The sequence below is a fragment of the Ictalurus punctatus genome, chromosome 5 (assembly GCF_001660625.3).
Source record: "Ictalurus punctatus breed USDA103 chromosome 5, Coco_2.0, whole genome shotgun sequence".
Taxonomy (NCBI): Eukaryota; Metazoa; Chordata; class Actinopteri; order Siluriformes; family Ictaluridae; genus Ictalurus; species Ictalurus punctatus.
Window position 1 is genome coordinate 14,022,423 of NC_030420.2, and position 12,500 is coordinate 14,034,922.

The 12,500-nt window shown below is 37.8% G+C and overlaps 1 protein-coding gene across 1 annotated transcript in view; it reads right to left on the reverse strand.

Annotated features, from left to right (window-relative positions):
* Nucleotides 1-12,500, reverse strand: part of snrnp200 (small nuclear ribonucleoprotein 200 (U5)) — a 120,760-nt gene that overhangs the window by 64,911 nt on the left and 43,349 nt on the right. The window contains exons 14-16 of the mRNA XM_053680237.1: nt 6,882-7,052; nt 6,595-6,788; nt 2,014-2,137 (exon numbers count right to left, since the gene is read on the reverse strand). Coding sequence (XP_053536212.1) covers nt 2,014-2,137; nt 6,595-6,788; nt 6,882-7,052 — 489 coding nt within the window. The remainder of the gene's footprint in view (nt 1-2,013; nt 2,138-6,594; nt 6,789-6,881; nt 7,053-12,500) is intronic.

Sequence of the window (12,500 nt, forward strand, 5' to 3'; positions counted from 1 at the left end):
AAGGTTCGCAGTCAGATTGTTTGGCACATTACAGGCAAACCGTTTGGAATATTCAAACTTCATTTTATAACTTTTGTGAGGCTTACTCTGAAGATGACATGTACCAAATTTGGTGGTGATTGGACAAAATTTGTAGGAATAGTGAAAACACAGTTTAACGAAATCCAAGATGGTCGACAGTAAGTACACTTGAATTTCATGTTAGTGTGCATTCACTTCAGCATACTCCAGGGAATGAAAACTTAACTGAATTTAGCACAAATTCTTCAAATTAGTAATGCCATAAATTTTTGAGATAGATGCTATTAACATATTAATAATAATAAATTTAACATTCCAACCTTAAACGGCCCATTTGACCTTATGGTCCACATTACCTGACATAAGCCTAAACAAAAGGAGTGAATTATGGTAGAATGCATTCGTTGATGAACTTTGTAACATTATATTGAACGATGTGGTAATGTTCAAGAAAGTTTAGACATTCTAAAACATTTAGAAAGAAACCAAAGTGAATCTGGCAGGTGTTGGGTTCTAAATGCAGGCTATAAGTGACTGAAACTCACAGCACAGACAGATGAAGTTGGGATGGAGCGGCATTTACTGTGACCCAAGCCGCTCGAAAACACAGATGAGCTGCACACACTGAGTGCAACACAGTCACACGGGTTTACCATTTCAAAATGCAATGAGCGAAAATAAAATCTAAGTCTTTGCGGTGTTTGTTCAGCTGCATTATTAAGACGTTTGAAACGTGGATTCAAGCCATTTTAATGCTAATTAAGGCCTTATTTTTACATAAAGGAATTTAAGACATTTTAAGCCTTTTTAAGGACCTGTGGACACTCTGTAGATAACTGACACTCACTTTCATTGCACCTTACGGTTTCTGTTACTGCTTTTAGGCATAATGTTTTACTGAGGTTTACTTTGATTGTACTGTTTAAGACATTACAGATCTTAGTTGTGCTGCCACTGTTCATCATTGCGATTGAGGAGATAGATCACTCCTGTTATAACAAACAATTTACACTGCATATGTGGAAATACAGCATATGACAAATTTCAACTAAACTAAACCTTTTAAGCAATTCATTTCGGATATAAACCCAAGTTTGCACTCATATCCCAATTGTGCTTTTTTGATTTTCAATAATAACCGCTTAATGATTTGAATGATTAGTTGTTGCAGATCTAGTCAATAATTTTGCCCTACACTATGCGCTACCTCTGGGTATAGTTATTTGAAAACATGGTATTAGCTGCCACTGCTATATGCAAAACCAGGTGGCTAATAACAGCTTAAAAGTTTAGGAATATGCAAAGGACAAATGGGTACCAAGTATCTTCCTCCCAATTAATTCTACATGACAGAAGTTCTTCTACTAGGACCATAGACAGGTAGAAGTAAGTTTTCCAGTTATGTATGTAGTAGCTCTTAATGACCTTTCAGTTACATCATAAGGTAAAGAGAGCATTGACTCAAGTAGATATTAGGATAACTTTTTCATCTCAGAAACATTGCTAAGCTAAGAAATACGTCACTAAATGATGCAGAAAGTGAATAAATAAGTAAATAAATAAATAAGCTCCACTTAGTCAAGAATACAGTAGCCAGAGTCCCCACTAGAACCAGACAATTTAAACAGACACAAAGCACTACATACGTAATGTCCTATAAATTAATGAATTATAAATTCACTAAAGCACCCCACATTACCCAAGTAATCTTTCAGTTAATTATGGGCCTGCTTCAAAGAAAAAGTGCAGGCTCTATTAGTAGCTAGAATAATAACACTACAGCAGGGGCAGAGCTCCCCCGTCATTTCTCTTTTCCTTCTTATCTTATTTTTGTTTTTCTCATTAGTTATTGACAGCTGCACACTTTGTGACAATATCTTTTGTTAAATGGGCATTACGTAATAATGAAATAATAAATAATGAAATTCAATTAAATCGAATTTAAATTTAACTGGTGACAAGGAGGTCTGGGTAATTCTGATTTAGCTTTACCTGATTTTTTCCTGCATGTTCCATGATCTTCTCATAGACAATCTCATTCATGATCTGAAAGCGCTTGATTGCCTTCTTCTCTGTGATTCCTACGTATGTTTGTTCTAGAGGCACAGGACGGAAACTGGGGGGGTTCCACAAAAACAGAAAATCACATTTACACAAATATTGACCCTTAATTGTGTGACTGTAAACAACATTTCTTATTCCTTGAGAGTGCCTTTACACAAACATGATATAAAAGAAAATGTGCCATTGTGACAAGATAATCTTATTCACTTCACATATCAGTGGTTTTAATGTTACTCCATGTCTACTCCAAAGGTATTAGAACAGTGAGACCAATTCTTTTGTTTTTGCTATACAATGATGTGGGCTTGAGCTCAAAAGACAATAGATCAGAATCTCAGCTTTCATTTCCTGACATTTACATCTACACATTAAACAACATGGAAGCTTTGGGGGCAAACCACCCAATTTTAGGTGAGTAAAAGTACTGGAACAGAAACTTCAAGTAAATAACACAAAATATTTGGTTGCATATCCCTGGCTTGCAATAAGCACATCAAGTCAGCAACCCACGGACATCACCAGACTGTTGCATTCTTCTTTTCTGATGCTTTGTACCACAGCTTTCAGTTGGTTGTTTTGAGGGGTTTCTCCCTTCAGTCTCCTTTTCAGGAAATGCTCAATTTGGTTAAGGTCTGGTGATTGAGCTGGCCAGTCTAAAACTTCCACTTTTCCCCTCTGATGAAGTCCTTACTGTGCTGACAGTGTATTTTGGGTCATTGATTCATGAAGTTCCTCCATAAATTGGCAGACAATGTTTCTGTAGTCTTCTGAATTAATTCTGCTGCTCCAGTCATGAGTTATATCAATAATGACTAGTGAGCAAATTCCAGAAGCAGCCATGCAAGCCCAAACCATGACATAGGCTCAGTGGTCAAGCACAGTGGAGGTAGTAAGTTCTGGAGCATGAGTACACCCTGTCTTTCTCCACACATTGGCATTTCCAGGACTTTGGTAGAGGTTAATCTTTTTTCCAGCGCTTTATAGAGCTTTGTATAGCAGTTCATCACAGTAGTTCGTTGCAAATTCAAATCAGGCCTTCTGATTCTTACTGATTATTGGTTTGCATCTTGTGGTATGACTTTGATATTTCTGATCAAAGTCTTCTCAAAGTCTTCAAGACTTCTCAAAGTCTTCTTCAAACAGTGGATTACGATACCTTCACCCCTGCCCTCTGGAGAGTGTTGGTGAGGTCACTGGCTTTTGTTTTCGGGTTTTTCTTCACAGCTCTCGTAATGTTTCCATCATCAACTGCGGTTGTTTTCCTTAGTCAACTTGTTCCATGTCTAGTTGCTAGTACACCAGTGGGTTTTCTTTTTCAGGACAATCCAAATTGTTGCATTGACTATGCCCAACGTTTGTGTAATGGCTCTGACTGATCAATTTTCCCTCTTTACTTTCAAAGTAAAGCTTTGGCTTGTATTTCTCTCCTAAACAGCTCTCTGGTCTTAACAACAAAAGCAGTCTTCACAGGCAAAACCCAGGGCTCAAACCAAGAGTAGACATTCAGAGCTATTAATTGTTTAAACAGAGCACACCTGGGTAACAACAAACAACTGTCAGTCACATATTCCAATAATGCTGATTACTTGAAAAATGGGTGGCAGGGGTCTACAGTGTGACCATCGCACTCGCATTGGAGTCGGAATAAAAACTACAACTCCAAAATACATCTACACCGCCCAACAGTTACTTTCACACTGGTTTGCATCACCTCTGTCAACCGAACAAGTGTCTAAATACTTAGGCTATGGCTCAGGTGGTAGAGCGGGTTGGCGGTTCAATTCCCGGCCCACATGACTCCACATACCGAAGTGTCCTTGGGCAAGACACTGAACCCCAAGTTGCTCCCGATGGCAATTTAGCGCCTTGCATGGCAGCTAATGCATTGCATCTGCTACCATTTGTGCGAGTGTGTGTGAATGAGACACAGAGTAAAGCGCTTTGGATAAAATATAAGTGCAGACCAAATACTGCAAAGAAGCAGTTATGATGAGTAACACTGTACATCATCTGCTTCTCTCAACCTGCCAATCTCACAAACTGCCATCTTTTATTGATCACGCAAAATGACCTGAACCTGTGACTGTGACATGCTCGTGCTACACAGGTGTTAAGCAGGAGCAAATGAATAATACTAACGCTACAAAGGTTGGGTGTAATTCAAACCTCTTTATTATGTAATTCCTCACCAATCATAATCTAGAGTAACAACTGTTCAGTCTGTAAACACACAGTACCACTGCCGCTCTCTCTTCACTAACTCTAATAGACAGCGCATTCACTTCATTTAAGCTCATGCTTGCCAGATAACACTAGAAAAGTCAACTCCAGTTTCCATGTTTTTAATCCCCCAAAAAACACTATTATCTGCAGACATGGCAACACTACTGGGGGAACTGATCTAAAAGGAACAACTGAAACAAACAAAAACACAACCAAAAAAAACCTAATAAAGACAGAAAATTTGCATAGTTATAAATAAGTCATTTAATATAAAAAGATTATAAATTCATAAAATATGAGTAATTAAACATTTAATTTCTATGGGTTGCATTTAATATCAATTTGACATTAAGCTATTTCCTTTGAAGCCTATTAGCCTTCTTTTTCCTAAATATTGGCCATGCTTTTGTTACTCTACTTTTAATTAGGACTCTATTGTTTAAGATATTTAAAAATAAATATTTTATGCTTGTTTATTAATTAACCAACAGTATTTCTCATTTCTATGATTTTAATTCAATTAACAGTTACCATGAGCAGAAAGCTGACATTTAACTGTTTATGATAGACTTCCTGATTAAAGTTTAAACAAAAGAAACAAAACAAAAAAGATATGGTATCTGGATCGGTTGTGGTCAATCGAGATGACAAGAAATTGGTATTGGCTGTAAAACTCCTGATTGGAGCATCAATAATGAACACCACTTATCTAAAGCGCTTTGCATCTGGCGGATAAATGACTCGGCCAATCACAACCTATACTCTGAACTGCTCTGTGTACATTCTGTATCTGAATAATCTCATAGGATGTGATTGGGTGAGTTCATTTACCAGTTAGATGCAAAGCGCTTTAGTTTAATGGTGTTCATTACTATCAAACAGTTAAATGTAAGTTCATGGTCACTGTTAATTTAATTAAAATAATAGCAGTGATAAATACTGTTGGTTAATTGATAAATAAACTATCAAAATATTTTTAAATATCTTAAACAATAAAGAATCCTAATTAAAAGTAGAGTAACATAAGCATGATCAATATTAGGAAAAGAAGGCTAATAGCCTTCAAAGGAAATAGTTTACTAAGCTTGATGTCAAATTTATATTAAATGCAGCCTATAGTAATTAAACATTATTTAATTTCTCACTTTATATTTTATTAAAGTATTATAATATATTTTTATATTAAATGATTTATTGATAAGTACATTTTCGGTCTTTACATTTTATTCTTTTTTTGTTTATCAGTTTTAGATCGGTTCCCCAGTACAGTGTTGCCATGTCTGCTAATAATATTGTGATTTTTGGGGGATTAAATCAAAACCTGAACACTGGAGTTGACTTTTCTAATGATATCTGGCAACTGTGAGATTAAATGAAGTTAATGCACGGTCTATTAGAGTTAGTGAAGGGAGAGCGACAGTGTACTGTACGTTTACAGACTGAACAGTTGTTAATGTTGATTATGAGGAATTATTTAATGAAGCTTGAATTAAACCCCACCTTGTAGCATTAGCATTATTAATAATTTACAGGCGCCCGACGCTGCTGTGGCTACACGAGCATGTTGCAGGCTCAGGTCATTTTGGGTGAACAATAAATGATCGTGGTTTGTGAGATGGGCAAGTTGAGAGAAGCAGATGATGTACAAAGTTACTCTGATCATAATCTCTTCTTTGCAGTATTTGCACACTTGTTCGGTTGACTGAGGTGATGAAAAGCAGTGCGAAAGTAACTGTTGCACATTTTGGACTTCCTGTAGTTTTTATTCCGACTGTATTATACAACTCCGAAAAGGTCACTCACATCGGTGCGCCTAAATATTTTTTCATAGTCGCACAAGGTACTTTTCAGTCGCAAATGCGAGTGAAATGGTCGCACTGTAGAGCCCTGCATTCATATTTTTAAATTTCAAACCCAAATGTCTTCGGTGTATCGCAAAAACAAAAGTAGTGGCCTAGCTGTTCCAATACTTTCTGAGGGGACTGTAGCCTACATCAATCACAAAAATTACTTTGTTGCTATAAGAAAAACTTAGTCGTCGTGACAGGGTATTGAACGCTTTAAGTTTGGGATGTGAATACTTCAACTTTGCTTTTCTGTTTAACCAACATGTCACAATAAAACATTTTGCACCTTCAAATGTTAGAAACTGTACAAATCAATTCGTAAAAATATCATTTCCATTCAGTTCAGGTTGTAACACTACAAAAATGTGTAAAAGTTCAAGTTGGGTGAACACACTGTAGGCTATTTATTTTCACACCGCAGAATTTACCACACCCTAACCTGTTATCAAAGTAGTAAAGACCCTTAGCAGGGTCTACACGAAGGCATGTGGCCACATCCTCATAATTTGGCAGTGTGGCACTGAGCCCAATGAGGCGCACATCCTCCTGAGTCAGTTCCACATTTCGGATAGTCCGAGCAATCAGAGACTCCAGCACTGGCCCACGGTCATCATGAAGCAAGTGGATTTCATCCTATAGACACAAGAAAATAATTCAAGAAAAAAACAACAACAACCCTGCCACTGTGCTTTCACTGTGCATGTAGGAGTTCCATGATCTACTTACAATGATGATGAGGCGCACTAGCTGGGTGTATGTGCGTTCCCCTCCCTTGCGGGTGATGATATCCCACTTCTCAGGTGTGCACACAATGATCTGAGTAGCATTGATTTCCTCTTTACAGAGCTGGTGATCTCCAGTCAACTCTGACACTGTGATGCCATAACTAGCCAAACGCTACGGAAAAAAAATCATGAACGGTGTGTTACATACCATGCACAACCAAACTTCTACATCCCAAATACATATCTTTATATGGTGTTATATAATTTAGAGATGTATTATGAATATGAAATCTCAAATGGCAAAACCACTAAGACTGTGCTATTATTAGGCTTGAAATTATTGACATCCCTTCTTTCACCACTGCTTACCCATGCTGGGTAGAGACTACACCCCACCAAAGTGCTACTGCAGTGAATTAGGCACAGTTGGGAGGGGGGATAAGATGAACTCACAAGCTTAGCTATAAATATAGCTGCAAACAGTAATTAAGGGGGCCAAGCATTTTGTCTCCACCCCCTTACAGACAGAGGAAGACCAGAAGCCACTAGGACCATTGCATTTTAAATATTAAAGTGGTGCCAACAGCTATGGTTTAGCCGTAGCATATTTTTTTTAAAATTCACCCCTTTGCCATTTTGATATTTACCTCATTTTTCTTAGTTGTTTGCTGCGCATATGAAAAAAAGAATCTACTCAACCAACATAACTCCATTCAAAAATAACATTTCTACATGAGTGCCTGTAATCACTTGACCTTAAAGCACTAGAAAGGAAAATAGAGGAGTCGTAAAAATCTGGCATGACAGTGGCTTAACCACCAGAAGCAATTACAGGGTTTTACACATCAAGTTTCAGTGCAATAGGCAGTACTGTTGGCAAAATATTGCATAAAACACTATGCAGCGCTTAAGTCTATGATTCGTTAGATGGAAACGGTTTGAGTTTTATTCAGCACAAAATCCATAACTTGCCATAAAATGAAGATCAGAGTGGATATACCCATACCCACTGAGAACCAAGGTGGCACTGTCCTAAAACTCTGCAGGCATCCTCAAGTCAGGATGGAGGACATACTAAGTTTGTTCGGAAATTGCAAAAGCATTACGGAGATATAGCCTCATTGTCCATTTCGGTGTGCACAACACCTAATTCATTCACACATAATTCGAGAATGGATTGGTCTATCAAAAAGCTTTTGTTAACTTTTTGCCATCGTAGTCTGAAGATAATTGGAGTCAAATTTGATGAAGAGCCAATGAACCGACTAAGACGAGAAATTCAAAATGGCAGAAAATCTAGTCAGGCAGAAATGGAAAACATATGGTATGATTTGACTCCAAATAGCGAATCTAAATTTGCCAAGGTAACATTTCAGACTGTATCCTGTTTGCCAAAGTTCATAACTTTCCTATGTGTGGTTCTATGGGCAGCCAGCGACTTCAAGAGCATAACAGCTGTAAGTGGCATTTTTGTGGGCCAAGTACCCAGACCCTGAGCCGCATAATCACAGAACTGCTACAAATTGTGTTAAAGAATCACAGGAAAGCAGAGCCATAACTACAGGCAAAGGGATTTAAGAATGCTTTGTAATTACGTTAATTTCATAAATTCCCAGGCCATTATGGGAGAACAGTTTTGAATAGAGTTCATTTGATAACATTTGTTCAGACAGGTTGGTATTAATGATGTATGCCAAATGTGTTGATTACACAATTTATAGGAGTAGCAAAAAACAGTGACAAAATCCAAGATGGTCAACAGGAAGCACACTTGAATTTCACATGTTGCCGTGTGTCCACTTCAGCATACTCTGCTGAATAAGAAAAAAACTGAATTTAGTACAAACTCTTCAAATTATAAAGAACTTTTTTTTATTTGTTACATGACCACAGGGTGGCACACTTAGGAAACCTCTTGTGTACATTCATGGCATGGTACAGAAGATACTCAAGTTTCACGATGATACGAAAATGCATTGCTGAGATACACCCTCACACCCTTTTTTGCATTTGCCAGCACGTTACAGGCAAACATTAAATATGAAAATTCATTGATAATCTTGAGACCTGTCTGAACAAAAGTTATGTGAACTTACAGTGGAGGGGAATAAGTATCGTACTCGCCAACATTTTAAGTAAATACATTTCCAATGAGGCTATTCACATGAAATATTCAGACATTAAAAATGTACACCAGACAGTATTAACTAAAGAAATCCGGAAATATAAAGAATTCACACCATTAAAGTCCATACATAAAAGTTGTGTGTAATAAAGTGGAATGACACAGGAAAAAAGTACTGAACACACTAACTAGAATTTATTTAATACTTTGTGGAGAAGCCTTTGTTTGTAATGACCGCTTCAAGACGCTTCCTGTATGAAGAAATTAATGGCCTCAGTATTCAGGTGTGATTTTGGCCCATTCGTCTAAACATACTGTCTTTATATCTTGTTCAATTGGATTCAAGTCAGGTGATTGGGCCATTCTAACACGATAAATTTTTCTCTGAAGCCAATAGAGTTTCCTTTGCTGTATGTTTCGTATCACTGTCCTGCTGGAAGGTCTACCCACGTCATCATCATCATCATCATCCTGGTGGATGACAGCAGATACCTCAAGAATCTTCCGGTAAAGGGGTCCATTCATCGTTCGTTCAATATGAAATCTGCCAGTACCATGCGATAAAAAACTGCCCCACACCATGATGCTTCCACCTTCAAATTTGACTGTTGGTATAGTGTTTTTAGGGTGACGTGCCATTGTGAAGGTGCAGTGCCATTTCTTCTTCAAATATGGTGTGTAGTATGACAGCCAAGAAGTTAAATTTTGCTCTCGTCTGACCAGACTATACTCTCCCAGTATCACATGCTTGTCCAAATGAGTTGCAGCAAACTTTAAACGAGCTTTGACATGCCTTTTCTTTAGTAATGGAGTCTTATGAGGTGAGCATGAGCAGTGGAGTGCATTGCCTATTGTTTTCTCAGTGATGGTCGTACCTGCTGCCTCCAAGTATTTCTGGAGCTCTTGCCGAGTGATCCTTGGCTCTTGGGCTACTCTTCTGACTCCCGGGTCAGAAATCTTGCGAGGAGCTCCTGTGCGCAGACGGTTGATTACGGATTGATGTTGCTTCCAATTGCGGATAACAGCCCCAATGGTGCTTAATGTAAGATTCAGAAGTCTTGAAATATGTCTGTATCCAATTCCATCAATATGTTTTGCAACAATAAGTTGAAGGTCTTGGGAGAGCTCTTTGCTTTTACCCATCATGACATGTTTCTTGCGTGACACCTTGGTAATGAAAAGCATTTTTTATAGGCCATCAATTTACTAACCCAGCTGATATTAATGTGCACAGATAGGGGGTATAATTACTTACGGATTTAAGCTGGTTCCTTGCCTTACCTTGCCTCGGAGAACTGCTTTTTCTTAGCGTGTTCAATACTTTTTTCCCTGCATCATTCCACTTTATTACACAATTTTATTTATGGACGTAAAGCTTGTGAATGCTTTATATTCCCAGGTTTGTTGATTTAATACTCCTGTCTGGTGAAAATTTCATGCGAATAACCTCATTGGAAATATATTTATAAAAAAACAAACAAATTATGCATCCAATACTTATGTCCCCCACTGAATACTAAGTTTGGTCTGAATATGCTAAAGCATTGCAGAGCTTGCCGTCTAATTAGTTTGGTCTATCAAAAAGCTTTTACCTTTTCGCCAGCATGGTCTAATGATCCGAGTCAAATGGCTGAAAATCTACCTGGCGGAAATTAAAACCATGTAAGCATTTGACTTAGCACAAGCCACGGAATCGAAGTTTAAAATAAATAAATAAATAAATAAATAAATTTTAAGCTATAAGCATAAACATGAGTGCAACTTTGAGCTGTTGGTGGTGCTAAAGGGTTTGAGACAGCAAATCCAATGTCAAATTACATAACTTTCCTATGTACGATTCTATGGGTTGCTATAGACTCAAGAACAGAAGAAGGATTACAACAGGCAAATACGCACCTGTGGTGCTTTGACCCTAATGAAAACTAAAGTCATTGAGTGGCACAGTTCAGCATCATTTGCAAGTAAAAGTTTACATGTAAAAGCAGGGCTCTATGGTAACAATTTCTTTTGTTAGTATGGATCACAAAATTTTAGGAGCATGGTTGAAATTTTTATTTATTTATTTTTTTTAACAGATGGTAACGTTAATGTGCCACAATATAATGCACAAGTAGACATGTGAAACTTGAGCTCGTCAATTATGACAGACATGACAGAACATGGTGTGAGCCATGACACATTAATTTACCTTCTGATCAACTAAATTTAATATTTTCAGTTCATTTTACAGGCTGTATGTAAAAAACAACCGTTAACCTGTTCCACCTTGTAAACAAATACAATAAACCTCAATGTTCAGTCTTTGAAGTCTGCTCCTCTTAAATATATTTGAAGCTACACCATTAGACATTTTCCACAGTCATGGTTCTGGGCTGGAGCCAGTTCTCGATCCACTCTGCGTATATTATTCAGATATATACACAATCTCATATAGGGTGTGATTGGGTGAGTTCATTTACTTGTCAGATGCACAGCGCTTTAGTTTAATGGTGTTCATTAGGGATGCACCGATCAGGATTTTTACAACTGAAACCGATCCAGATACCAATCTTTTTTTTGTTTAAGCTTTAATCAGGAGGTCCATCATAAACAGTCAAATATAAGCTCTCTGCTCATTGTCACTGTTAATTGAATTAAAATAATAGTAATGAGAAATACTGTTCGTTAATTGATAGCATAAAATAATTTATCTAATCTGAAGCAAGATATTGAGCAGAGGGACCCCCTGCCTCTCTTCCTTGGGGGCAGAATCAGTACGATAAAGATGAATGTGCTGCCTAAATTTTTTTATATGATTTCCAGTGTTTCCTATAAAATTCTTCTTTTCAAAACTGAACAAATCAGAAATCCACCTTATCTGGAACAAAAAGCCACCACGGATGAAAAGGCATATATTGCAGAGACCTCGAGCGTAGGGAGGGATGGCACTCCCAAACTTCATGTACTACTACTGGGCAGCTAATAAAAGATTGCTGTTGTACTGGATGGGGGAAGAGTGCGGCAGCCCCTGGATGGACAATTATGGAAGGGGCGTCCATCTCCCTGGTGGCCCTACTGTGTGCTAAATTACCATTCGCACAACCTCTGTCTAGCTTTACCTCTAATCCAGTTGTACACTCAATCAAAATTTGGAATCAGTTGACGCCATGAGAGGAGTAGCAGCCTGACTCCCCTGCTGCAGGAAGAATCCCAGATAAAGTAGCCAAACTCCAATTAAACTTTAAATAATTAACAACCCAATGCGAAAACCACAATGTCCACTTTAAAAAGAGATACAGAAAAGAAAGGCAGAACGAGTAAAAAAAAGATGATAAACGAGACCATCTGGACTTGTCTCCGAACATGGGTGAAACATGCAGGGAAGAAGAAATGGCGGCGGTGATTACAGAACTGTGCAATTTAAGGACAGAACACATGGAAGCCTCCCAGGACATAAAGACCTCACTATCCAGAGTAGAATCCACTCTTAGTGATGTGATTGAACGTACGGCGAAA